At 39.6% G+C, this 27724-nt stretch overlaps 4 protein-coding genes across 5 annotated transcripts; 2 read left to right on the top strand and 2 right to left on the bottom strand.

Annotated features, from left to right (window-relative positions):
• The first annotated feature begins 24 nt into the window (after positions 1-24).
• On the top strand, positions 25-7492 carry LOC103987497 (pumilio homolog 23). 2 transcript variants are annotated; one of them, XM_009405820.3, is made up of 11 exons: positions 25-236; positions 819-1116; positions 1281-1644; positions 1716-2021; positions 2108-2275; positions 2875-3018; positions 3248-3367; positions 3504-3683; positions 4517-4665; positions 5393-5575; positions 6668-7492. In XM_009405820.3, the coding sequence occupies exons 2-11, from the start codon at positions 845-847 to the stop codon at positions 7200-7202; spliced, it is 2421 nt and encodes an 806-aa protein (XP_009404095.2). In that variant the 5' UTR covers positions 25-236; positions 819-844; the 3' UTR covers positions 7203-7492. The 2 variants fall into 2 exon arrangements, with proteins under 2 accessions (XP_009404095.2, XP_018683138.2); XM_018827593.2 differs by lacking the exons at positions 25-236; positions 819-1116 and having other exon boundaries at positions 1444-1644; positions 1751-2021.
• A 2557-nt stretch (positions 7493-10049) lies between these two features.
• Positions 10050-10835, bottom strand: LOC135675456 (E3 ubiquitin-protein ligase EL5-like). Its single transcript, XM_065185609.1, has one exon. The coding sequence runs from the start codon at positions 10833-10835 to the stop codon at positions 10050-10052; it is 786 nt and encodes a 261-aa protein (XP_065041681.1).
• Positions 10836-11791: 956 nt separating this feature from the next.
• Positions 11792-12331, bottom strand: LOC135675455 (RING-H2 finger protein ATL60-like). Its single transcript, XM_065185608.1, has one exon. It carries the CDS (start codon positions 12329-12331, stop codon positions 11792-11794), a length of 540 nt encoding a protein of 179 aa, XP_065041680.1.
• Positions 12332-17785: 5454 nt separating this feature from the next.
• Positions 17786-27143, top strand: LOC135676102 (serine/threonine-protein kinase VIK-like). The gene is made up of 12 exons (XM_065186933.1): positions 17786-18166; positions 19657-19731; positions 21486-21602; positions 22967-23061; positions 23658-23778; positions 23870-23949; positions 25711-25770; positions 25850-25971; positions 26055-26140; positions 26225-26340; positions 26647-26769; positions 26924-27143. Exons 1-12 carry the CDS (start codon positions 17786-17788, stop codon positions 26925-26927), a joined length of 1380 nt encoding a protein of 459 aa, XP_065043005.1. The 3' UTR covers positions 26928-27143.
• The last annotated feature ends 581 nt before the right edge of the window (positions 27144-27724 follow it).

Genomic DNA, 27724 nt, shown 5'->3' with positions numbered 1-27724 from the left:
CCTTGCTCGTATTATTACTTTTTCTTGTCGTTCCATCGGCCGAGCGAGAGGCGTACGGGTTTTAGGGTTCGACTTCGCCTCCGAAAGGGAGTGGAATCGGCTAGAAATCTTCCGCCTCCGGCATATTCCCAGGTCGGAAGCTTTCGTTGGACATCCCTCTCGAAACCTGTTCTCGTGCTCTACGCTCTGGTATCTTCGGTGGCGGAAGTTTCTTTCGTTTTCGAATAAGGATTAAGGTTTGTGCTCAAGCAGTTCAAAGTGCTTAAAAAGCTGTTTTTTACCTCAATGTCCAGAACCTTATCAACGACGCTGTTTATACAACTGTAATCTCTTGCAAATAATTTCCATGAGAGTGAAGAAACTTAGATGTAGGTTGATGTATTTGTCTTGCCAAGCTAGCTTTTAGTGCTAATGTGCTGATTCATATGAATGTCGCTGCAGAAATTTAGGTTGAGGCTTATATGTGTACGTATGTGTATTGCCAAGGTAGCCGGCTTCTTTTTGTTTGTATGATTGTTGCTACTCTTTCTGAATGTATTGGACCATTAAGTCATGAAAAAAATGAAAACATGTTGTCAATGGTAATGCTTCTGCAAATTTATGGTGGCGGTTTTTGACAACTTAGATTTCTCTTATAGGATTTGTCAACCACTGGCATCCTTTTGACTTGTACTAAACGAAACTTCGATGCACTTTGTCATCATAGCACATCATCATTTAAAGAAGTTTCCATTCAGTTTGTTCATATAGTGTCTTTGGGTTTGGTGATTTTACATGATCTGATATCCTTTGCTTTTTCTTTCTCATTTGCAATGAAGATTTCGAGTTGAATAGCTTGTTCATCATGGGTGAAGAAGACAACTTATCCGAACGAAGAAAAAAGAAAGCGCTTAAAAACAAAAACCATAGAAAAGCTCATCTCAACCTTTCCCAGAAGAGTTCAGCAAGCCAAAGCCCTCTGAAAAGGAAAAAGGATAAAAAACAGAGAAGAGGTCATGGCACAGCATCTAAAGATGGCACAGCTCAAGGTTTATCAAATATTCTTAAGAAAAATGTTAAAGCTGGTGAGTCTTCGAATCATCATCAAACATCAAGACAGCAAACATCCTCTCTCAGGTTTGGGCCAGCATCTTTTTCATTCTTTCTTCGTGAAATCGGATGTAACAATCTGGGTTTACTTGGTCAGTTTGGTATGCTCATTAAAGATGAGTATCAAATTCATTTGCATGGTTACTTGATTTATCATGAATAAGCTCTCTTCGTCTTTTTACTTTTTGCAGGAAAATGGTTGATCCAGAAACCGTAAAGTACTTTGCAGAAGTTGCAAATTTATTTCAAAAAAATGAGATCGACCTAGAGGAGCTGCCTACAATTTGTAGTAATGCTTTGGAAGAAACTAGAGGAAAAGAAGTTGAGCTCGCAACAGACATGACTATAAGTCACACTTTACAGAATCTTTTAGAAGGCTGTGATTTGGACAGACTATGTGGGTTTCTTCGAAACAGCGCAAAAGGATTTCCTTTGATTGCGACAGATAGATTTGGATCCCATGTGGCTGAGACAGCACTCAGGTCTCTCACGAAGCATCTAGATGAAGAAGGTTCTTATTCTTATATTACTGAGACACTCTCTAAGCTGTGTCAGGTAAGTCTTTTATATAATTACTGGTTAGTGCTTGATGTCCTCCATTATTCAGTAAATCTGTCTTCTCCCAGGTGGTGATTACTGATGCAGTGAGTGTGATGTGCAGTCGTTATGGCTCTCATGTCTTTCGAAGTCTTCTCTGTCTTTGCAAAGGAGTTCCATTAGACTCCTTGGAAGAGTTTCATGTTAGCAAGCCACAAGCCATTCTTGCTGAGCGGTTGAATAGTAGACCTGCTCAGTCAGGTGGAAGCAATTCTAAGAACTTTCAATATGGTTTTCCAGATATATTCAAGTTTCTTGTTAGCGAAATGTTAAACCATGTAAAGGATGATATTAGATCTCTGAGAGTCAACAAGTACAGCAGTTTTGTTTTGCAGGCATGTCCAGTGCATACCATACAAGATTACTATGAGCTAATAGCAGTTTGCTGACCTTTATACTTGTTTGACACTTTCATGTTCAGGCTGCATTGAAATTGTCAGTCGGGAATGATCAAGCTTTGTCAAATGCAATCTCAATCCTTCTTGGTAGTGACACAAAGATTAGTGAAGAAGGAAAATTTTTTAGTACTTCAGTTAAGCAAGAAATTATGGAGCTACTTGAAGATACTGCATCCAGCCATCTCTTGGAGGTAACTACTTCATTTTCTTTTGGTAATCTGTTAAGTTTGTTTAAAATTCATGTGTAAACTCATCTAAATATCTTGCTATGAATTCATTTCTCACTTATGAACCTTATTATACTCGGGGAACATAAAGTTTTCTTAGTCAATTTTTGGTATGCTTTTTATCTTGTGGAGAATTGTCTGAACTTTAGTCTTAATTGGCCGCCAAGATAATTTTGAAATTGTAAAGTTCATATTAGCTGGCTATATCCTTAAAACTGCATTTTTTTTTTCTTGGTTATAGTTAGTGCAATCGGTTTTAGTAGCCTATTAAAGCTAAATGCAGTTTTTGTTCTTCTAAGTTAACTGTCTCAGAAATTGGTCTTTTTTGCCCCCTGAACTGCAAATTACTCTTGCATTTAGTTTTCTGCCCAATTTCCTGCTGATTTCTGTTGATTAATGTGGACTGAATAATATTAATGTTATCTGCTGCTTTAGAGTCCAACTCCACTAGGTAGGTAATTCTATTGTGATTTTTTTGCCGTGTATTTTTAATCACTTGATTCCTTGTGCAGTGTGCTGTATTCTTGCACAACATAGACATGTTAAGGCTTTATGATATGCAGGTCATTGTTGAAGTTGCACCAGACACTCTGTACAATGAGTTACTTACTGAAGTGTTCAAAGATTCGCTATTTGACATCTCATCCCATCACTGTGGAAACTTTGTTGTGCAAGCACTAGTATCTTCAGCAAAAACTAAGGATCAGGTAGGAACAAATTTTAAGTGATTGTGTTTTTTTTTTGCTAGTATTCTTGGTTTATACACCATGATGTTAAGCCAAGCTTAGAGACTATAATGCACTTGTCAATTGTAATTCACATACGCCAACTTCTCTAATCTTTGTTTGTAAACAAAATATTTTGGGCCATACACTTTACCTGAGACTCTGTTCAAGATGCCTTACTTGAGAATTAGGTCTATTTTGCTATATGCAGATGGACTTGATTTGGAAGGAGCTTGGTGCAAAATCTAAGGAGTTACTCGAACATGGGAAGCCAGGAGTAGTGGCTTCAATCTTAGCTGCATGTGATCGACTTCAGACCCATCAGCATGAGGTTTCTCTTCGTTTGTAATTTTTGATTTGCAGATATACATTCTAAAGTAATGCCTTTTTTATTTTTTCTGCAGTTTAATTTTTTTATATTTTTGATTTATTTTCTGCAGTTTAAATTTTTTATATTTGTGATGCAGTGTTGTCAAGCCCTTTGTGCTGCAGTAACTTCAGATTTAGAGTCTCCAAGCTGCACTGTTCCACATATACTATATCTTGAGAGCTACTTCAGGGATAGGGCCAGTTGGAAATGGCCTCTTGATGTTAAGATGCATGTATTGGGTTGCTTGATGTTACAAATCATTTTTAGATATCCTAAAGTATGTTGAAGCCTCTATTTGATATTCTCTTTTCTAATATTGAGGTCTATTCACCTAATGTGTTTTATTTTTTAAACATTATTTAATTTAATTTTTATTCTGATGTTTTTTGGGATGACTAGCTTCTATGATTTGCATGTCACTAGTTTCATGGACATTACTTTTTATAATATGGTACGTTTGAGAACCAGTATATGTTTTAGTTTGTTGTATCTCCTATATTCCATGCCGCCTTTTGATTTTTCATTTTGGTCCATTGCTTTCACCAACGTCAGAAGAAGACCATATTGTGGCACTGTATTCTTCAATTGAGGATAGGTGTTTGAGCATGATTTTGTTGATATACAAATTTCTATGGACATACATACCTGCAGAGATACAAGGGCCCTCTTTTTTTCTAATTTTAATTTAGAAAGAAAACTATATTCTTGCTAACTACCAGTTTACATGCTCCTTGATATGTGAAACAACTTCTCGTTCTTCTAGTGTGGCTGTTGGTATCTATTTTAAGCCATTTTTTTAATCTTCATGAGTAACATCCACTTGTCTCATAAACTAGTAAAAAGTACGTCATCAGTGCACAATACAGAAAACACTTCTTTTGGCAGTAACTGATTTTGCTGTTTTGACATTAGGTCATGTTTTTGAACATTGTACTGCAGAGTTTAGGCTAACCGCTGGTTTGTTCGTAGATGATTGTTTGTTTGTTGTGTGTTAGTAGATGGAGAAGGACTTTCTCTGCATGTTGTACTTTCATTTCCTTAAGTGTTGCAACTTTCTCTATCACATTTGAAAAAAATATAAATGACATTTGAAATTTGTGGTATCAACAGCAATTGATTCAGCCTTATGTCACAAGTCTTACATTGATGGATGCTGCTCAGATCTTTCAAACTGCCAAAGATGCAGGAGGAAGTCGTGTTCTTGAGGCTTTTCTCTGTTCGGATGTTTCTGCAAAAGTGAAGCTTAAAGTTATCACCAAGTAAGTCATGGAGCTGAAGTAGAATCCAATATGTTAAAAGAAAACTTTCATTTGTTCCGTTGGTGCCTGCTTTTGGCTGTATGAGTTTATAGACTTGCACCTGGAGGTGTTTTATATTTAATATACAGTTCATCAAACTGTATTTTAATCCTTGGAGCTAGAAATGTTTTATTAACTAATTCACACGGGTGGAATTGCAATATACTTGAGGGAGTATATAAATGTTTTATATACAAGAAATGTTTTATAGATGTTTGAGGGAGTATCCTCATCATCAGATGGGCTGTGTTCCAAGAACACCATTAACAAAGCCCAAGAATTCAATGTGCCTGATGTCAGGTCTAAGAATGGAGAAACCTGACTCTGGACCATGCCTGCATCAGTAATTAATTGATAGCTTACACATTACTGCATTTTCTGAATTTTTATTGTAGCTATGTCCAACTACTATGTAGCCTGCTTTTGTCAACTTCTATGGTGAAATGCTTTGATGTCTATAGACTTGGAACAAAATTGCAGCAATATTTGTAGATTAAAGGGAAATTCTTTCTGTGAAAGTTCAGTATATGTTTTTGTCCAAATTTCTATTTAATTCTACATTTTTGTTTTCAGCTTTAGAAACCCAGAATGAAAGACTTTTAGACACATATTTATGGTTTGCCTTTTCCCAAAAAAATTATACTGATGACTTGTTTTTTTTTCCTTTTTTTGTTGGCTACTTTTGAAGACTGCAAGATCAGTATGGGGAACTTGCATTGAGGACTTCCAGCTCGTTCACCGTTGAGAAGTGCTTTACTTCTAGTAACACATCCTTAAAAGAGACTATAGCAGCAGAGTTGCTGGCTGTGCGTGCTGAACTCTCGAAGACAAAGCATGGTCCATATTTGCTGACGAAGCTAGATATTGATGGGTGAGCTCATTAGTCTTCTTGGTCTGTTGACTTAATCTCTATATGCCTACCAAAGCCTAGTATGGTAATCTTTTCTGTTTGAGCTAACTGACTCCTACAAATGTGCAACAAGGTTATAAACACTTTAAAACAAAATTAGTGTTTTAATGGAAAAAGCAAACGACAGGCAACATATAATAAATGGCTGCCTTGTTCTTCTCCTGGACCTTTTTTTTAAAAGGGAAGTGAAGAGTTCCTGAAAGTATAGTTTTCTGAAAATGAATGCAAAGTTGTTTATGGAAATGAGCCTTAACAGCGAACAAATTGCTTCCCATAATTTTTCCCCATTTCTGCAAACCAAACAAACAGATCCACTTTGGCAAGCTTTCCCTTTGAACCAAATGGCTGGTACAATCATAGCTGATTTTGAAAGCCATATGGTTCAGTGTATATCAAACTGCTGTTGATGAGAGAAGTACATGCACCACCTCCCTGGCCTTTTGACACGAGTATTGATATATAAGCTGCCGCATATAACATTAAAGGTGTTAGAACTGAAATAAACTAATTCTTCTCACTCTTCATGAACTGGTTCCCCATTATCTTGTGTTCCTGAAACCAGAATTCAACCGGATATTATATGTTGTTTCTTAATTCTTCTCCTGGTGTTTCTTCTTAGACAAGAAGGTTAGAGAATTCCATCTGAATTGATCTTCATACCTTAAAGTGTATATAGTACCTCAATTGACCTGAAGAAATTGTTTGTTTCATATTCACTGATCTGCATTCCTAGGCCGATTTAGAACAAATGTGTCTGCTGCTAACATATATGATTCATACATATTCTATCTATATTTACATCCATCCTAATTCCTCCTCAGCTATGTATCGATATGAACTTTAATGTCTGATTAATATATGTAGCTCCTAATTTGAAGCACATGGTGGATATGATGATTTTCTTAATATCCAACCATTCACACCGTTGATGAGTTCTAAATCAATAACCAAAGATTTGTTTCTGTTCCTGCACAAGTTTGCCATGTCTATCATATATGTTGCTTAAAAATGAAAATCTGTAGACTATTCTGATGTTATTTGCCTTTACCGCAGATTTGCAAGCAGACCAGAGCAATGGAAACAAAGCCAAGCATCAAAAGAAAGTGCCTACAGAGAGTTCCATGCTGTCTTTGGTTCCAAGAGTAAACCTCATAAGCAAAATGTTGAAGCACCTAAATCATCTCTGGCATCCTCCAAGAAAAAACATAGAAGACTTGAGAAGTTGAGTGATGATGCTGATGCTGCAATGGCAAATTCAACACTGGAATTCCCTGGCCTTGAGATCTCAATGGCCAAACTGGGGTTCCCTGTTAAGGCAAAAAAAGGACACAAGAGACGAGGTACCATGGATGCATCTGGTGTAGAAGAACCTGATAGCAAGAAATTTGTTAGAAGCAACACAAACACCTCATTTGTAAAGAGATCCGGGAAGAGAAAATCTTCTGCATCTGATCTTGCTGATCTAGCCAGCAAGTCAAGGCTGAGCGCAGGAGAAGTTCAGCAGCTTTTTAAACCAACAATTAAGAATGAAAATAAACAGTCTGGGAATGAGAAGGTACCTTTTCTGAAGAGGCAAAAGAGGTGGTGAGATTGTCGCCATATCGAACTAATGCCGTTTAATGGAATTTCTTTTGCGGTTAAGAAAGCTATAGGATATGAGCAACATGGCAGGTAGGACATGGCAAAGCTCAGTGGCAGAGGAGCTCAACAGGGAGAAGCACAAAAGATGTTTTCCCTTGACAATTGTTGTAGAAGTTTTTCTTATTTTTTTGCATATGACACAGTTTTGTCAATTGATGAGTTATTGAGTCTTTTTTGTTGAAAATAATTTGTGGTTCATCATCTTGCAAAATTAGGAAGCCATGTTTATCTGATTCATTACTTTGTTAATCTTGAATCACTGATCCAAAATATTAATAATGTGAGTATAACAGTAAAATTGTTCATTTGTGACATGAGACTTTGTGACCCCATACAACATGTTTTGTGAGTCATGAAAACAGACTAAGCCAAAGGTGTTGAATATGTTTCTTACATCTACTAACTCTATATCACAGTGATATTATCGATAGATAATATCATGTATTTATCGTCATTTATTTATTATTGACGATAAATAAATTTAATGAAGGCTATCACATCATGTATCATAAGAAATAGTATCAGAATCAGTATAATAATGCACATATCATTTTAACAACATAGTAATAGCGAGGGAAACAAACACAATAAATAGAGAAAATAAAGATAATATTTGAGATATGTAGAAAAAAGATATTAAGTTGGAAAAAGAAAAAGAAAATTCCAAGTTCCAAAAAGAGTGCATCATCTTCCACCATTATCCCCAACCCACAGTCAACAACATACGGAAACCATCGCTTTCTCAAAACCACGAATGTGAAAAGGATCCACCGAGACACCAAAAAGAGAGCCGCTGCGGCGCCGGTGGAATTCTGCATCACCTCACCCCAAAAAAGCAGCACCGGCAGCTGAGAAAAAGCTACGTATGTCCCAATCGCCCGTACATTGTACCAAACCATATTACTGTCACCCCCACTGATATCAGTATCGAAGCAAGGAAGTGCTCGTCACTGTGTGATTTGGTATCGAAGCGAGACCCCCCTTTGCAAGCTCAAGTCAAAGAAGACAACCCTATCCAGCTGGAAGAGTCATCTCTTTGTTTCAACAATCTTACGATAACATTATCAAAATCTCTATCAACTAAATTAATTAATTGATATTTTCTTAATATCAATTTAAATAATATATATATATATAATTTTAATTGATTTAAGTGATAAAAAAATTAATAATTTTAGTTCTATAAATAAATTCAATTGACTTCGCTTAACATTTAATGTACTTATCGAGATTCATTTATTGTGATCCGACTGACTCGATAAAAAATTATTAAGTGAACAATGACAGTCCACAGCAGATTTATGGACCAATCTAATTGATTAGTTGCTGAATGCTGTCGATTTGCCACTATGCTTATCTGTTGACGTCTCCAATGAAATGGACTGTCGCCCGCTGGATGAGAAGATGTGTCGGCGGCTAGTCGTCGTTTTGCGCCCGCCACTTTGCGTGCTTCACATCTCTCTCTCTCCTCCTTCCTTTGCGATGTTGACTTCCACCCGCCGCGTTCATCGCGCTGGATCGCATGGATTTGCCGTACAATCTGCACGGCCAACAGAGCATCAACCGGCCGCGGCGCCGTGGTCCACTGTCTCACGCCTCTCTCTCTAGCCCAACAGAGGCGGCTGCTCCACCGGATCGGCCTTCCAGCTCATGCACAGTGTCTGTGGCCCTACCGGTCTCGTCCTTCACATGCAGAGATTCCGCGAAGGGGGATGAGTTTCCCGGCATTGGACATGACATGATGATGATAGCAAAGGCCGGCACAGAGGTACAGTTCGGTATTATGGATCATCTTCCTCCAAAAGAGCACGAGGAAGAAACCCTCAGCCTGTTTGCGATCAAAAGCAATCTGGATAAGAACAAAGTGGCTTGCTCAGTGTACAGTTGAGGGATGAGTAGATGCATAGATACATAACAGAGTTGAAAGGCCACACAAGTTGGACAAAACTGTGGTCCACTGTGGAAGATTGAACTCACAAAAGCAGGCAAAGATGTCGTGAGTGATGGCCATGGCCACTTGTTCTTTGTGCCATGTTAGGGTTCATTCGAGCTTGTTGCACTGTAAGCTTCACATCCTCTCCTTGCTTAATAGCATTCCTAAGAACTTCCCAAAATATGGGAATCTCCAGCTTCAACACACAACAAAAAATATCAAGACAGCCATGTGCATCTTGGCCTCCTATCTCCATCGACATCTGTAGGTGATTCTGATTGAATTGTGCAATGGATAACTACAAAAAGTAGGTTTAGGTAACATCACACAATGCAAATTATCTTTGCTGAGAAGAGAGAGAACAGTCTGCATGCAGTCATCTTCCAAGACTGGTTAACACACAGTTTATTTGCAGAGGAATTCCAACAATTCCATGGATATTTCCAACTCCTATAATGTGTCCACATCAGTTCTTGGACAAAGCAGAGGTTGGCTTGCTTGAATGGCCTTCCTTCTTTTTATTCCTTCCTGTCTGGTTCACCATGGCCTAACCACAAGGTAGCAGTCAAAACCTACAGCTGTTCTACGATGAGTCAATCTGTGTTCCAATTTGTTTCACATCGATCGAGATTGAGATGGTGATCTTAGTGCAGATCCATGAGGCTGAAACACGATCCCCGAAGGATTCTGGGCAACAAAGATCACTCACTGTATCGATCAACGATGAAGGAATGCTCTGCTTTCAATCTACAAACATGGAAAAACCATTTTGACCATGAAAACTTGCAGTGGCTCGACATGCATTGGCTACTGCCTATACAAATCCTAATGGGAACTGTCAATGTTGGATCTTTCTCTGTTTCAGTGACATGAACTCGTCGGTGCTTTCGAGATCGGAGCATGTCGCTCCTGCTCGACGTCATGTCCTCTGGGACTAGAAGCGGCGGCCACCCTGCTCCCACGAATCAGAAGCCTTCGCAATGACCTCAGCGTTGCAGTCGTCGTCGTCGTCGTCGATATGGCCTCCTCAGGTAGACTACTCGCAGGCCGTGGCGAACTTGGAGTTTGGAAATCGTCCACCGTGCTTCTTGGTATCTCGATCACCAACGCGCCCGGAGGAGTCCCTGAAGACGATCCCGACGAAGTCGAACTCTGTTCTCCGCTGTAATCCTGGTTGCGCGGTGATTCAGCGACGGAATCTGGCTTTTCGGGCTCCTCGAGCACCGCCGAGCTCCGGCAGACGGGGCAGGTGGAGTGGGAGCAGAACCACATGTCGATGCAGTCGAGATGGAAGGCGTGGCCGCACCTTGGCAGCAGCCGCGCCGCCTCGCCCTCCGACAGCTCCGAGAGGCAGACCGCGCACTCGACGCCCTCCTTCAAATCCCCAGCACGGAGCACCACCGGAGGTAGCGCCGCCACGATGGCTGCGGCGTCGAACCCGGTGGCCGGCTGGGCCGTCAACGCCAGTCGGGTGCGCCCGCCGCCGGAGACCGGGATAGCGCCCCAGTACCGCTTAGCCCGGAGGTACAGAAAGAAGACGAGGACAAACAGCACGAAGCAGGTGATCACCCCGGCCACCATGAACCCGGTGGTCGTCCGCAAAGACAGCCGACCGACGCCTCCCATCGACTGCTCTGATTCCGACATTGCTCGCGGGTTCTTCTTCTCGAGATTTACCTGCAACGCTCTCCTCAATGGCAAAGAGAGGATGAAGAGAAGTGATGTGCTTGTTGAGTCTTCCAACACACCGTATATATAGACACAGAGAGAGAGAGAGGAGGGGGGGGAAGGGAGAGAGAGCTTTTGCTTTTGCTTTATTGCTGCTGCTGCTTTATCTTCATCATCATCATCTTCTTCTTCCTTGTTCGATACGGTAGTTGGGTAGTCGCTGTCTCGCCCGGCCGTAGTGGGTGACCCGACGAGTGCAGCCACTGTAATCTGATTCACGTCAGCAGAGGACTGTCAAGCTTCCTGATGATCGAGACGCAGGATAACATTGTATATTTGATGAGCTCGTTGCCTGAGGTTAAACAACAGGAAGAAGAAGAAGACCGCCTTACAATATGCATTCCTCGATTGGCTTGCAGATTTCATATCTTGTACTAAAATAGTCGAATCAGGTGGAAATATTTCTCATTCTATACATGCACGAACGGCGAAGAGAAGACAAAGAACACGTCGCCGCTTCCTACCTTACTGCTGCTGCTTGCGTTGCTCGTATGGATTCATGCCTTCCCACCTGCCGTGCACCTCAAGCATCGATCGAATCACACCAGTTAAATATAAATAAAATGGAGTCAAATAGGATGGATAGAGTTGGTGCTCTAATCGTAGCACATTTCTGGAGGTCACAGTCATTCAAACATCCTGACACTTCTGATCGAGGAAGAGGCCAAATCGAAATCAATTAGGTATAGGTTAGCATCAATGTATGACCAGTGGAGTACTGAACTAATACAAGAGCTGGATAGGAATCTTTAGTGTTGCTTAGAGATATCCATGGCATATACTATAATGCTGTATTGGCATTCGTAACACTTGCAACATGTCATGCGTTGAATAAGCTTATTTATCATATGATTCTTCTCTCTCTGTACAAGATTTTACTGCAATCCATCTCTCGATCCTTCTTGTCTTACTGCAATCTCTGCCACCACTGCGCAACAGCCTGAAGAGGAAAGCGGCGATGATTCAGCGCCAGAATTGGCGGGTTCGGGGGTGTCGAGGACCACCGGGCTACGGCAGAGCGGGCAGGTGGACTGGGAGCAGAACCACATGTCGATGCACCGTAGATGGAAGGCATGGTTGCACCCGATCAGTAGCCGTGCTTCCTCGCCCTCCGACAGCTCGCCGAGGCAGACGGCGCACTCCACTCCCTGCTTGTATCCCTCGCAGCGGAACACCAGCGAAGGGAGCGCCTCGATGGCAGTAGCGGCTTCGAGGCAGGGTCGCTGCGCGACGACGGCAGCAGGCTCGGTGGGGAAGACATGGTTGGCCTCCCGGTGCCGCTTGGCGCGGAGGCACAGCAAGAATACGAAGATGAAGAGGATGAAGAAGACGATTACGGCAGCTACTATGAACCCTGTGCTCGTCGCCAAATGCAGCCCACCAAGGCCGATCACCGACTGCTCCGTTTGGGTCATTGTTCTTGGATCTCGATCTGGATTACGAAGCCTACCCGAGCTTGGATTCTTGTTGTTGGAGGAGGGAAGCAGTGCGTGCGAGATTCATGTGCATGGATGGTGCTTGTACAAATGACTCAATGGAATCAGTAAAAAAGAGAAAGGTGAGAGGGTTAGATTTCTCTCCACTTGCTGTCCTTTTCTTTCGTGGGCGAAGGAAGACATGTTGGTTCCTCATATCTATCCTCCAAATCTAGATTGGATTGTGAGAGGGGCATGCAACTCTTTGACTTCCTTACGGTTGATGGTGCTTGCTGTGAAGATTCCCAGCTTTCTGTGCACGTGAATGGTGGTAGTCCTTGCAACGGTTCGGTTCACGGAGCTAATTTCATATTATCCGCATATACTTAGTATCTTGATTTTTAAACTTAAAAATTTACATTGAAATCTATATAATTATAAAGATAAAATATTTAATTTTATTTATCATAATATCGATAGAAGATACAGCATAGGTAAAAAGATAATTTCAATGATGATGATGATTAATGGCATCATGGGTAGTTGTTGTGGTGGTCGTCGACGAGAATGACGCAATGGTCGATCTTATCGATGTCGATTTGAATACTGATGACAAAGAGGAAGAGGAGACAGAGCGGTGAGGCATCTACGTTGGCACCGAAGGAGCAAGAGGAGGGAGGTGAGGCATCTGCATCAACACCATAGCGCTTTATCTCGTCTTCCTCCTCCAGCGTCGCTCTACATCTACATTGGCATCGGCGGAAGACAAGTGAGGTATCTGCATCGTCGACGAAGAGGAGGGAGGAGGAAGAGGAGACAGGTGAGGCAGAGCAGTGCAATGTCAGAGGAGGAAGAGGAGGGAAGCGAGGCATCTATAATGCTGTCACACTGCTATGTCTCACTTGCCTCCTCTTCCTCCTATAACGCTGATGCAGATGCCTCACCTCTCTCATCTTCCTCCTCCAGCATCACTTTGAATTTGCATCGGCGTCGGAGGAGGAAGAGGAGGTAGAGTAGTGAGGCATCTGTGTCGACGCTGCATCGCTCTATCTCCTCTTTCTCCTCCGACATCGCTCTATATCTGCGTTGACATCGGAGGAAGAAGATGAGGTAGATGAGGCATCTACATTGGTGCCACACTGCTTTGCCTCATCTTCCTCCTTCGATTTCGGTTTACATCTACATCAACATTAGAAGAGGAAAAGAAGGTAGGTGAAGCATCTGTGTCATCGATGTGAGGAGGGAGAAGAAAGAGGAGGCAGAGCGATGTAGTGCCAATGTAGATACCTCACATGCCTCCTCTTCCTCCTTTGGCATCGCTCTGCATATGTGTCAACGTCAGAGGAAGAGGAGGCAAAGCGGTGCAGCGCCGACACAGATGCCTCATCTGCCTCCTCTTCATCCTCCGGTGCTGCATCACTCTACCTCACCTACGCCTCCTCTTCCTTCTCCCCTTTCATCGTCAGCAACGTAGATGCATCACCTGTCTCATCTTTCTCCTTCGGTGTCAACACGTATGCAAAGCATCATTAGAGGAAGAAGAGGAAGTAGAGCGATGCGGCACCGATGTAGCTACCTCATCGCTCTGCCTCCTCTTCCTCCTTGTCATTGATGTTTGGATTGACATCGGCAAGGTCGACCACCGTGTCGTTCTCACCGATCACTATCACAACAATCACCCACGATGTCACCATCTGTCACAACCATTGTAATTATCTTTTTGCCCATCGTTTTTGTGTCATTCGTGCATGTACTATCAAGTGTTGTATCTTCCGTCAATAAAGTCGATAGCATTACGATAAATAGAATTAAATATTTTACTTTTATAACCATAGAGATTTGAATGTAAATTTTTTAAATTTAAGTCTAAGGAAGTCTAAATATTAAGAATAATATGTAATTAGCTCGATTTGATGATTTATTGATTCAACCTCGGGCAATTCAATTCCGATTCCTAAATAAACTCCTGATCTTATGTTTGTGAAGGAAGACAAAAAAAAAAAAAAGGTGCATGTCTTTGTCCTGATATGATGAGTAGAAGTTCAAGTTTCAAGTAACTTGGTGAAATGGTAACTGTCAAGTTCAAACGTGTTCTCACCCAAAAATAAAAATAAAAAATCTATCATAAAAATAGATACATCGTAATACTTATTACTAAAATAAAAAAAACCCTTATATTATTACTTTGTTATAAATATATTATAAATGTTAGTGTCTAATTTGGTCATGAATAGAACCAGTTGGACATGACCCTTCTTTCGTAACCTTGGGGCATTAGAATCTTGAAATACCGATCGTGATGTGAAAACTCCTAAGCTGAAGATTCCGGATGTGACTTTGGGGACGTTTAGTCCTGCAAGTCACATAAGAAACTTATGTTGGAGGCTTATCTAGCAAGAATATTCCGACACTTAATAAATGTTAATAAGAATTGGACACTTATTTGTTATGTCATGTTCTTCGATGTCGATGTCATACGATCGTATCTAATATCATAGGAAGGTTTCAAATATAATGATGCTATATCTCATAATAAAAAATCACCTCAATTTCATTCATCGGGACTTGAATTATCTCAAATAATTTATTCTATAATAGACTCATCATTTAGTTGAATATTCATAATATCGAATCGACTTAAACATGCTATATCTCAATTTGTTGTCTCAATTTGTTTTACGAAGAAAACAAACAAACAAAATACCTGCCAAAATTAAAATCTTTTTTTTTTTTATGATGATTCAAATTATTTTTGATAGAGATAATCCTTACACTATCAGCTCCCCCCATCACATAGGCCAACGAAGCAATACAAGAGCACCGACATTGAAGTCACCTACTCCCTGGTCAACATAAGGTCACGATGCCTGTCCCAACCTCCCAAAATGGGCCCATGAGATTTTTTTCCTGGCACCACAGTCGATAAGAGAACCATACCCTCTTATTAATGATTGGTAATATGGCCCGACATGACGAGCCTTCCCTTTCGAATAATCAACAAAGAGACCACGTCTTGCCTAACCCAAAAACACTAGGGGGTCTGGCCGGAGGAGCCACCTCGACAATCCGCCCCAATCGATGCCCTTGGGAGCATACGTTGGCCAGTCAACCCTATCAAATACCTTCACCATGTAGGATAAAGGAGGGTCTTCACGAGCACCCATTCACACCACCAAACACTCAAGTATAAAAGCGGAGCCTTGAGTAAAATAGGAACAAGCGCTCAAGAGCTATTTACTCTCTTACTTACATTGTTAATCTCCATATTCATCTCACTAACTTAAGCGTCGAATGAGTCTAGTTGGGACACTCCCAACATATACTTGTTGTGCAGGACCTTCGACATCATCCGAAAATATGATCAAAAGGTGATCCATCTATCCCAACAGGCTCTTTATGTAAGATCGTCACGCTAACCCTCCGTGTCAACGAGAAGGAGTCATCGTAAAAGACCTATACTTTTTGTAGTTGATCAACTCAGTCGACTCACCGACGAACGATTACCATCTGTGTGTTAACATTTTCCTTTTATATTTCTTTTCTACATCTTTTCGGTGCTCAACTTACGGACAAACTCACAAAGAATAGAGAGAGAGAGAGAGAGAGAGAGAGAGAGAGAGAGAGAGGAAAAGAAAAAGGAGGAGGGCTATGAGATGATGAGATTCTTTGCTTCACATGCACGCATGCATACGCCTTACCTACTTGTGCATGCGTGGGAGAGCCCATCACCCACTCCCACACAGTGCATCTCAACCAAAAGAAAGCGTAGGTTTTGAGGAAGAGGATGAAGTCTAAAGTAGACAGACTCACAAAAGTTGCTTTTCTAGTGTCAACTCTACAAGCGGATTATGCTTCACCCACCAGAGAAGCTATTTCGTCTTAGACGACGAGATCTTACAGTGGTCGCAAATAATTCAAGAATCAGAGAGAGAGAGAGAGATACATATAAAATGAAAAAGAGGATCTAATTTATCACTCTATTATCAATTTTACTTAGAAGTCGTAATTCTCTCGTTTTCATTATCCTCTTAAGCTTGGAGTAACTATTTTTGGCTCCTCCATATTTTGGTATTTCAGATAAATCCCACCAAAAATTTACATTTTGTTTTAAAACATTAAAATCTTTCTTAGTTTACTATTATTATTATTTTATTATTAAAATAAATCATTTTTTAGTACTTCCATCAGATTTTTTGTTTTTAATATTCTTTAAATGGATAATAATGTCAATTTTAGTTTAATATCATTATTTCAACGATTAACTTACCAAGATTGATTATACTGATACACATGTAAGTTTTTGAGATTTGTAGGTGTATATATACATATATGTTAATACCAAAAAATACTTATATATATATAAGAGAGAGAGAGATAGAGATAGAGAGAGACGCACTAAGACAATTAGCGGATGGTATGGATAGATAATGTGGGTTAGTGATCACTAAGTTGGGCATCGTCTTTAATTAGGGAACATTGGTGCGTATTTATGAGCCATCCATCGCTCATGTCGGCTTTTAATAGTGCCAGCGAAGTATAATAGTCGACTTAACGGAGTCTCCGAATCACGTAGCTTTCTTGATCGGCACATCAAGGTGGCTGCCGACATATCGACGGATCCCGTGTCTCACGTCCATCATCTTACGTATCAATCTCCCCGTCCATTGCTTCGTATTGTGGGCTCCTATGATGGTTCCACCGATTCCTACCAATGAAAAGGCTCACTTACCTGGTTGCTGCCTCCCGCAGGACGGGTACATACTTGGGGCCCACGAAGCGACACAGGGTCCGATTCAGGTCGAGCCGTGACTTTTCAAGGCACAATCCGAAGCAGATTCTATCTTTCTCCGATTATAATATTTAAAATAATTCATAAAAATTAGTAACAAATATTCTCAAAGAAACCCCCCAGTATTTAAGAATATTCTCTTCCGACTGTTTGTGATGTCATCCTTTTCTTATTATATTTCCTAAAATTAAGATATTTAATTTCGATAGAATATCTTACCATGGAATTCATCTCGTTGTGCTATGAATTAAGCTAAATAATTGCTTTTATTTTTTTATTATTTAAACGAATTTTTAGAATGAAAGATATTTCTTTCAAGAAATAGTGTGTTCGTTTACCCACGCAGAAACAGGTCTACCTCAAACTTCACCCATCCCTGCCTCCAATCACAGAGCAGGTAGTCGATGAGGGTGAGTTGTTGGGGGTGACAGAGCACTGACCCTTCATCGAGAGTCAAGTAGATGCGAATATAGAGGTTTACAGGGGCTCATGTGAAAAATGCCTGAAATAGAGAAATGTAATTTTGGACATTTTATGGGAGCATATGCGAAAAACTCCAAAACAAAGGAAGAGAAAATAATAAAAATAAATAGAAAAAGAAGGGGGGTCTGTCTTCTTCCAAATCAGAGAGCCAGATCGTGTTTTCCCCAAATAATAAGGTCGAGATGGATCACAACGGCATCGGCGGCTCCTCCGAGGCGATGAGTGGCGACAGCAAGGAGGGGTACGCCACCGGCGGGGGCGAGGGCGCCTCGTCCGGGTCGTCCTCCGGGGCGTCGTCGCCGCCGCGCGCGGGGCCGGTAGGGGGAAAGCAGCGCGACAAGGCGCGGGTGAGCCAGACGTCGCTGATCCTCTGGCACACCCACCAGAACGACGTAGCCGCCGTCCGGAAGCTCCTCCAGGAGGACCGCGGCCTCGTTAACGCCCGCGACTACGACTCCCGGACGCCGCTTCACGTCGCCGCGCTCCATGGCTGGATCGACGTCGCCAAGTGCCTCCTCGACCACGGCGCCGACGTCAATGCCCAGGACCGCTGGAAGAACACGGTGAGCTACATCTATACCCTTCGCGTCTGGATGTCTTTCCTTTGTGAGGAGCGATTAATGATTCGAGTCATGAAACAGTTGTAGTATAATTGTCTTCTGAGCTGCTAATCAGCATCATCATCATCCTTTCTTCTTCTTCTTCTTATTGCAACACCTTCCCTGTAACAAACGTTTATGGAATCGATTAATTTAGGTTAATGAATTGTCAATTCTTTGACCTCATAAAAGAGTCCAGGTTGTTATTCTACTGAAATTTAATAGTCAAAAGTCGTTAGTCCTGTACATGCTTGAAATTCGTTAAGATGAAAATCATGATGTGTGTAATCTAGTCAACGAGGCAAAAGGAAAAGGAAAAGTGTGGTTGATAATGATAGAAAATGTAGGTGAAGATTTTGTGAAATTAAGATGATAATATGTGGATTTACTAAAGAGAGGGCCAGTTGAAGGAACTTTGTAATATGTTATAACCACGGAGGTGACATGGAAATGCATTGAGATTGCAGTTGGGCTCTGTTAGGTATTCAACAGTGTTGGACATAGACATACTTTTTTTATTACTTTGAAGATGTGTTTTTTGTTTCTTTAATTCATTTTTTTACCCTCAGAATGATTCTTCTTCGTTTCTCTTCTCAAGCCATTTTCGAGGATTGAACTCATACTAGCACCATTCAGATATTTGTTTCGGGAGATACTAAAAAAGGAGAAAATTAAGGTCTCAAAGTGTGTGATAATTCTCCAGTTTGGAGCCCTTGTAGTGGTCACATTAGATAAAATGAAGTTTAGAGAAATTTGGACCTGAGATTTGTTTAACACACATTTTGAGCTTCTCGTCCACCTGATGAGGTTCCTCACAGGAGAATGCATCATTGAGGTAAACAAGATTGACAAGCTACAGTTTACTGACTGGTGGAACATTCATCACAGCAATTTGAAATTTAAGGTGTCTGGCAGCATTTACTTTAATGTTAGACATGTAAGGAATGAATAGATCCCAAGCATCAATCAGGAAGTTTGACCTCACATTATCATTAGCAAACCTTTCAAGCAAGTCTGGATGACTTTTCAATTATTATTTTTGAATCTTAGCATACAATATCCATGGACGAAGATAGTGTTAAATGTCAGTTGATCATTACTATGTATCTTTCTCCTCCATCTCAAGAGAATGCCTGATGGATTTGAGATTTGGAAGTTGAGTAAATAATAATCAGATTGGGAATTGGCGAGAACATTAAACGCAAACAGGAAATATAGGCTGATAACGTATTTGTGGTCTGCTCTTGTAAAACTTCTCGGCTTATTATATGACCATTCACGGGATAGATTGAAACTACAAGTTTTAAACAGAACACTTGGTATTTGAATTAGATATCCGATGATATTATTTCTATTTTCTCTACAAAAGTTCCATGTTTCAGTTATTATTCTTTAATACATGAAAGAATTTATCTAAGGTGGGTTGGTCCTTAACTTTTATCTGTTCTTGATAGCCATTGGCCGACGCAGAAGGAGCGAAGCAGCCTAGCATGATTGAGTTGCTGAAGTCATACGGTGGTTCTTCCTATGTAAGTTTACTGCAGTGGCTACACGATTCCATTTTTAGACAGAGTAAATACACTGAAGTGGTTTACCTCAATACATCTTTGTTGTGGAATTCTAGATTTTTTTATATATCAAAAATCTTAAAATAACCTTGGTTGCTTATTTTTCTTTTGCAGTTTTGTTTATTTCTGGATTGTGTATACTCAATGCATGATCTTAGTTGCATGAGTAACTAAATTTGGCTTTAGTGTACTCTTGCAGCTCCTAGCTATGCTGCTTGTCAATCTTCAGCTGAATAAAAAAATTTCAATGACTGACCTCTACATTGGTTTGCCATTGTGATATGCTGTAAATAGCTACATCTTTTTCTTGTTTGTAGCATTTTAAGTTTTGTTTCTATATCACTTCTCCCATCTTTATTATAGTAGCTTGGGATACTATAGCATTTGGCAGAGTCATACTTATAATTTTCTTTTATATATTAATGATACCGTGGAGGACTTTAAAAGTTGCACATCTAAGCTGTCTGATAAAATCTTATATTTTACAAAAGAGCTAACCGTACAACACATAATACCGAAGTTTTTTTTATATTAATTTTCGCTCATTGGGCTACAGTGTCTAATTGTTGTCCTTTGTGATTATTCTAACGTTCCGAGTTTATGTAGGACATTATCTTCAAATGGATCTTCTCCAAGATACTCAGTTTTAGGATGAGATTTCTCTTAGTGAAGATTTCATGATTTTCAGATGCCTTTCTCCCTCACTCCTTATCAATTTGTTTTGTCCATAAAACCCGTTTCATATATATATTTTATCAGAAGTTTCTGCTCACAACTGGAAAGATTTCCTTTTCAGTATGATAATTCATGCCAGCAGAATCATAGATTCTTAGATTCTTTTTTCACTGACCAAAAATAAATAGGCATACTTTTCATTTGACTCAAAGCTCCAATTGTAACTCAAGCTCAGATTAATGTTTTGTTCTGACATGACTGGAGTATGAAGGAATATTGACATCTGTAACGAGTGTTGATAAATGGTTTGGTTTTATCATAAATATCAGTGCAATGGTTGGAAAAGAGAAGGCTTGTAACTAATCATGCTGCCTGGTGAAAATAACACAGACCATCACTTGAGGGAACAATGTGTAAACTGCTCATTTTTGGGCATCTTGTATTTGGATTATTGGCCACAATCTGGCAAAGATGGGCTAGGCACGTAGCCAGTCACTAGGTTTCAAGCCTACTTCATCTGTACTGGTTGAATGAGTGGCTCAAACCAAGCCGTCTTACAAAATGGGTCTGTCCATAAAGTCCTCTCTGTGTCTGACCTCTCAAGACCTATCAGTGTCAATGGTCAATCACTTGACAATCAAATGGATAGAACATCACTGAATAGAACTGGCATGTGCCTTCTCTCTTTCTCTCTCTCTCTCTCTCTCTCTCTCTCTTCCCACCTGCATGCTTGTGTCAGCCTGGATTTAGTTAGAGCTGTGCCTATTATATGTTCCATGCCAGCCAACACTTGACAGTTATTTTGCAGCTAATATAGTAAATTAAATCAAATATTTAATTTGGTCCTTTTCTTGTTGTATATCAAAAACAGTTACTGTCTTCACTACCTAACTTAATTGAATTTTTATCATTGCATATGGGGCTTTTAAGAAGTTTCTTCTGACAGTATTAAGCATACTTTAAACCACTAAGATTGATTTCTTTCTAATCTCTACTCTTAACCTCTCTGAAACAGTTAATGTTCTATGTTCACATTGCAGGGTCAAAATGGAAGCCATTTTGAACCAAAGCCAGTTCCACCCCCTCTTCCTAGCAAGTGTGACTGGGAAATTGACCCATCTGAATTGGATTTTTCCACAGCAGCAATAATTGGAAAGGTTTACTTCTAATGCGCTGGCATTTAATGTTGCATTACTCTCATGTTAAATACCATTAATTCAATGTAGTATTCAGATTTTTTTCGCAATATCATGAAAGCTTTTCTGCCATCAGTTCTGTACAATAACAGAAGCTGTTCAAAAATAAGAAAGTGAATTATGGTTTGTACTTTGTAATACTTCAAAATTTGTTTTCTGTCCAGTGATTGCATCTTATTTTATGGTTTGTTGACACTTGATTATTCTTAGAAGTTAAAAGTTGCTTCGCATATGCTAGACCAAGTTCCAACTAATTCATTGCATATGGACAGTGAATCATGATTGTTGTAACTTAATTATTATGCTGGTGTGGTTTATTGGAAATTCCTACTGAAGCTGAGAGATGGATTTGTAGATTTGTAGCAAGATACATGGCTGACAACAATGGAAAATGCTTAATATTTATTACACCAATGCTCAAAGAAATCTAGTACTGAAATTTTATTTCTCATATCTGATATGAATGTGGATATGGTAAAGCTAGAAAACTTAATTCTTACAATAAGGCAATTTGATAAGATCTAGTTAGCTTTGTGGTTTTCATGAATATATAATATGAACTTTTTACACCAAATACACAATGTTATCTTTGGTGACTTTAAGCAAGTTTTGCCATTAGCAATATGGTGCAAGATAAAACGATTATGTGATCTAAAAGTAACTGAAAATCAAGATTTTGACTATCAGCATAGAGGTTTTATGGTGGATGACAAGCAAATGTTATGATTTAAAAGAGGAACAGAAAGAATATTTTGAAGTATTAAATAGCATGTAATGAAGAAATGCATGCTTAATGTGATAAAAATGTTATTATTGGATATAAGGAGGAAATTTCTTGCTGATTTAGTGGCATAACTAGCTGTTCTTTCCTTTACTATAAATCTTCACGTATGTTGCTTACAGAATACACATTCATTTTTACTGTTGTGCTGCTTAACAAACATCCCAGCCTAAGACAAGGATGATTTATAGCCAATTTTATAATGGATCACAGAAGTAAGCTGATTGAAGATCTTTAGTGATGAATTTCAGACTTGAATCGGCTGAAGTATGTGGAAGGTCGATTTGTATAGCTGATTGAGAATGTGTGGCCAAACTTAACCCTCCACTGCCCACCCGTTTCTCTCTCTTATCTCTGACCTTTTTCTTCTCTCTCCTCCAACTATGTTTTGCTATTTCAGTTGCTATATTCTGGTTATTCGACCAACAAGTTATCTTTTAGATTATCTCGAATTTTAATTCGGTCTTGTAGCGCCTCCGGTGCTGAATTTAGTTGAGTTTTTGCTCGTTGCTTATACATGGAATGATGTAGCTCACACTTGCAGGGTTCTTTTGGTGAAATTATAAAAGCTTATTGGCGTGGAACACCTGTGGCCGTGAAACGTATTCTTCCATCTTTATCTGATGACAGATTGGTGATGTAAGAATGTTTTATTTTGTTCTGGAAACTTTTATGATTGCTTTGTTTATTAGAGTATAACTAGTTCCTTTTCTTCAGTGAAAAAAAATACACTTGGATAGCAAACCTATCTAAGCAGATCTAGTCCTTACTAAGTGTGAAGTTTATATCAAACATCGTGTCTCTTACAAGAATCTGAGAACTGTTTATGAATTACTTCTGAGTGCAATCATTCATTTTGTATTGACACTTATTCTTCTTCGATCTTACTGAGATGGTGCCATCCCCTTACCATTTACATCATTCATGATATAATGAACCTATAAATAATTATATTTTCCATTTATGGATTCCTTGCTATGATTTCTTTATATTAAATGAGGCTCTTGTTGGGTGAGTTTTTTGTTTACAATTTTTGTCCTTATTTATTCTGTTAAGCATAGTGTAATTCTTGATATGTGTTTGATGGTGTTTTAAGCACTTGGGCAACTGTTTTCCAAGCCCACTTTGTGATCTTTTGTTTTATTTTTCTGGTTTGGTCAACATTTAAATATCCATTTTATCAGAAGGCATAATACAGTGAGAGACAACTTACCAGTTACCATGTTATGATTCAGCCAGGATTTCCGGCATGAGGTAAATTTGCTAGTAAAGCTGCGGCATCCCAACATCGTTCAATTTCTTGGAGCTGTAACAGAAAGGAAACCATTGATGCTTGTCACAGAGTATTTGAGAGGGGTTGAAAAACGATATTTCTAGCCATGTTCTTCACAAATGAAAGTAACCTTATCTAAATGTCTAAGCAAGGTTTATTTGTGTCTTATTTCAGGGTGATCTTCATCAGCATCTGAAGGAAAAGGGCCCACTCAGTACAGTAACAGCTATCAACTTTGCCTTGGATATTGCCAGGTAATCAGGATCTTCATTTGCAAGTCTCTATAACTTTTATCATGTTTTTTGAAGCTAAATAACTTTTATTATTTTTTTCTTTAGTGGTGGAAACTTAATATTCCAAATAAACACCTCTGCAGATTATGCGGTCTTTAGGATATAATTTGTTACTAGTTGAGAACTCTGCTTGTAATTGCTTTTGCAGGATCCTTTTTTGTTCACAAAATGAACAATCTACTCGTTATTAAGCATAACTAAAAAAGTTCCTAGCAGAATTTATGATGAGAGTACAAATTAGAGTAAAACAGTTCATCCATAAGCAAGTTTCCAACATGATTGGCAAGCCAACTGTCTGCATTTTGAATAAGTTTAGCTCAATTAGGAGTGTAGTATTATGTTATGGCTGTGGTGACATATCAATACGGCAATAAGTTTGAGTTAGGAGTATGGTATTATGTTATCGCACCAGTGGCGTATATATACAGAAGGATCAGAGCCTTAGAAGATATATTAGATTGTTATTTTTTATTGCAATTGAAGTATCATTTGTTAATGGTTCATTCTTCTCTTTTCTCTCTCTTTGATCGTTTGGCGGCAAATTCTCTGCCTATTGAAGAATACTCTGACAGGAGATTTATTAATGACAGATAGGATGGTCATATATTATCAGAGGTAAATTCTTTCTTCAAGCTTCCATGATGAAATGATGCAGCAAAAAGGAAAATAGATAGATGCATCATGTCATGTGCATATTTTGTTCCTTTCAGTAATAATTTGATCTCTCCAAAGCCCATCAGACAAAATCCCTCTGTCATTGATGTTGCTTCAGTTATGTATCCAACATAGAGAACCTTTAATTGTGTTACTACACATGACAAAGTAGGAAAACAATTGACCATAATATATATACACACACATACACACATGAACAAAAAGAATATGGTATTAACCAAGGATTACAATACTGAATGATACCGTCCGGTAAGCAGACCGTCCGCTACCAAGCGGTACCGTTGATCTAGCCCCGTGTTGGACGATACAGGATTGTATCGGGTGGTATCAGCCAGGCTGCGGCGAGGGAAGAAGAAGCGTTAAGGGAGAAGAGAGAGAAGGCGCTCAAAGAAGAGGGAGAATCGGGAGAACCTCGATGCTTCCCAATTCGGTGCCACCCTCCCTTGATGATCCTAATCCAGGAGGTAACGGAGAGGCGGTGGCTCGGTTTCTTCTTCGCCCTAAGGTCGGAGACGTCTGCGTCCTTCGATGTTTTCGCTGAACGTCGTAGATGAGGAGAAGACAGTGTTCTTCTCCTCGTCTAACGCGACGAGGAGAAGAAAAGGAGGCGTTGTCGTCGAGGCAGCATACGCCTCCTTTTTTAATATATATATATATATATATATATACACACACACACACACACACACATACTGAGCGGTATGCCCGTACCATATCGTATTGAGTAAAGCTCGATATGCCGGTATGATACGAACCTTGGTATTAACATGAGCAATATTGATTATTTTGGCAAAATTAGTCAATGAAAAAAAAGCATATCCGTGTTCCGGCCAGCTGAGTTGTAATGGCAGCAAGCATAGCCTTGCTGATCGTGTCACAGAACAGTTCCTGCCATGCTATGCTGACACACTTCTGTCACAATGAGTGCCATAACCTTTTGTACCTCAATAATATATTTTCTAGTTTCTACTATGTTTGAGCTTACAACTTTCTTTCAGTACTTTATATATGGTAGTTCCTATTGTTGTTTCTGGTCCTATGTGACAGGGGCATGGCATATCTCCATAACGAGCCAAATGTGATCATACACCGAGATCTAAAACCAAGGTTAGTTCACTTGGCAATATATATATATATGTTCTTGATGTAGACTGTTTAGAGCTTACTCTACTGTTTCTACTTTCAGAAATGTCCTTTTGGTGAACTCAAATGCGGATCATTTGAAGGTTGGAGACTTTGGACTAAGCAAACTCATCAGAGCCCAAAATGCACATGATGTGTACAAAATGACGGGAGAAACTGGAAGCTGTGAGTGTAGAACCAAATTTGTCTAAGCTAAGTAGTACTTTTGAACACTTAGGCTGATTTTTGTTTTGCTTTGTGGGAATCAGATCGATATATGGCTCCTGAAGTATTCAAACATAGGAAATATGATAAGAAAGTTGATGTGTTCTCGTTTGCTATGATATTGTATGAGGTAAGTGTTTTTCTGATTAGTGATTCAGTGACTGATGATTTGTTGACTTAATGCTTCTTGACAAATTCATGATTGTTTCCTTAGATGCTCGAAGGTGAGCCCCCATTTTCAAATCATGAACCATACGAAGCTGCCAAACTTGTTGCAGGAGGAAACCGTCCATCGTTCCGTGCGAAAGGATACATTCAGGAACTTCGGGAGTAAGTATTATTCCCTATGCGGTCACTTTGCCTTTGATTCGCACCCTTTTATTTCTGATGTGGTTTTGCCAAAATTGCCACCGAGTGGGTGCCGAATTTTGCTATATCTTACATTCTCATCGATAAGAATCAGAGAACAGATAGGCATGGAAACCATCTATAAATATTTCTCTAATGTGATTTATTTTTCTTTCAACCAATTTATTTCGTGGTTTAGAACATAATTGAAACTCCAACTATCGTCATGGAGTTATTATTATTCGAGAGACAGGAAATAACATCCTTTTTGGTGTGTGAGTTTTGCAGCTTGACAGATGAATGTTGGGCTGCCGATATGAACAAGAGACCCTCCTTTCTTGTTATTCTCAAGAGGCTCGAAAAGATCAAGGAGAACGTATCACAAGAACACCATTGGAGCATTTTCAACCAGTAGGCGATCTCTCTCCAGCTATGCATCTTTGTGTTCTCATATACTAGATTGTGTTTTGTATGTTAAATTAAAGGAAAAGAAAATTCCTACCTCTGTACCACCACCACTCATTATGGAACAATAAAAAGGCTTCGATCTTACCTGCTCTCACAGATGACGGTTCATCAATGAGTTGATCGATCGTGCGCCTCTGCTAATACTCTCGCTTGCCATCGGCTGCAGCAACCCTCCTTTTCAGGGTCTTACACACACACACTCTCTCTCTCTCTCCTTATCTTGGATGTATAAATGATTATAAATTGCTGTTGATTTCTGCATCAGTTCTCCATTGCTATTGCTCTATGAAAGAATTGCCCTTTATCATTGCAAGTTACATTGCTACTGTAATTATGTTGGTCTTATCAAAATAAACTGAGTGAAAAACCATGACATGAAAGTCGATTATAATATTTTTCCAAAAAAACTGTACTTTATAAAAGGATAAATTCTCCAAAATTTTGAAATTTTTATTATTATTCACAGAATGATCCATCTTGGCTTTCGTCCAGTTGTCTTCATCTCGTAGTAATATGGGTCATTGTGATCACTTTCATCGCCGTCATCATCTCGTTGTAATATGGATTATTGTGATCACTTTCATCGCCTTTTGAGAATCATCTGTCATCTTTGCTCTACTGTGATTGCCTTTCATCTCATCATGTTCACATTTGGTCCACCATGATCATTTTTATTGTCTTTTGAGAATCAATCTTGCGATGACAACTATCACTATATTGACCACCGCTCCACCATGACAACAATCCCCACGATAATAACCTCACGAAACCTCCCTCCCCTAATTATTGGAGGTTGTAGGGGCTATGATTGTGGTGGAGCAAAGGTCGACTAGCGACAACATCGCTGTGGGGTGGGGTGGGGTGATTTGCGATGTCATGATCTTAAGCCTCCTAACGT

The sequence above is a fragment of the Musa acuminata genome, chromosome BXJ1-6 (genome assembly GCF_036884655.1).
Source record: "Musa acuminata AAA Group cultivar baxijiao chromosome BXJ1-6, Cavendish_Baxijiao_AAA, whole genome shotgun sequence".
In the NCBI taxonomy this organism is placed as follows: domain Eukaryota; kingdom Viridiplantae; phylum Streptophyta; class Magnoliopsida; order Zingiberales; family Musaceae; genus Musa; species Musa acuminata.
Note: the sequence above shows the minus strand (reverse complement) of the source record. Positions and strands in the feature narration are given on the sequence as shown.

What these genes read in the sequence shown, in the direction of transcription:
- LOC103987497 (XM_009405820.3), top strand. Translation starts at nt 845, where the DNA reads ATGGGTGAAGAAGACAACTTATCCGAACGAAGAAAAAAGAAAGCGCTT. An exon ending in CAGCAAACATCCTCTCTCAG is followed by an intron (nt 1,117 to 1,280) that starts GTTTGGGCCAGC and finishes TACTTTTTGCAG; the next exon opens with GAAAATGGTTGATCCAGAAA. An exon ending in CAGCAAAAACTAAGGATCAG is followed by an intron (nt 3,019 to 3,247) that starts GTAGGAACAAAT and finishes TGCTATATGCAG; the next exon opens with ATGGACTTGATTTGGAAGGA.
- LOC135675456 (XM_065185609.1), bottom strand. Translation starts at nt 10,835, where the DNA reads ATGTCGGAATCAGAGCAGTCGATGGGAGGCGTCGGTCGGCTGTCTTTG.
- LOC135675455 (XM_065185608.1), bottom strand. Translation starts at nt 12,331, where the DNA reads ATGACCCAAACGGAGCAGTCGGTGATCGGCCTTGGTGGGCTGCATTTG.
- LOC135676102 (XM_065186933.1), top strand. Translation starts at nt 17,786, where the DNA reads ATGGATCACAACGGCATCGGCGGCTCCTCCGAGGCGATGAGTGGCGAC. An exon ending in CAGCAGCAATAATTGGAAAG is followed by an intron (nt 21,603 to 22,966) that starts GTTTACTTCTAA and finishes TCACACTTGCAG; the next exon opens with GGTTCTTTTGGTGAAATTAT. An exon ending in GACGGGAGAAACTGGAAGCT is followed by an intron (nt 25,972 to 26,054) that starts GTGAGTGTAGAA and finishes TGTGGGAATCAG; the next exon opens with ATCGATATATGGCTCCTGAA.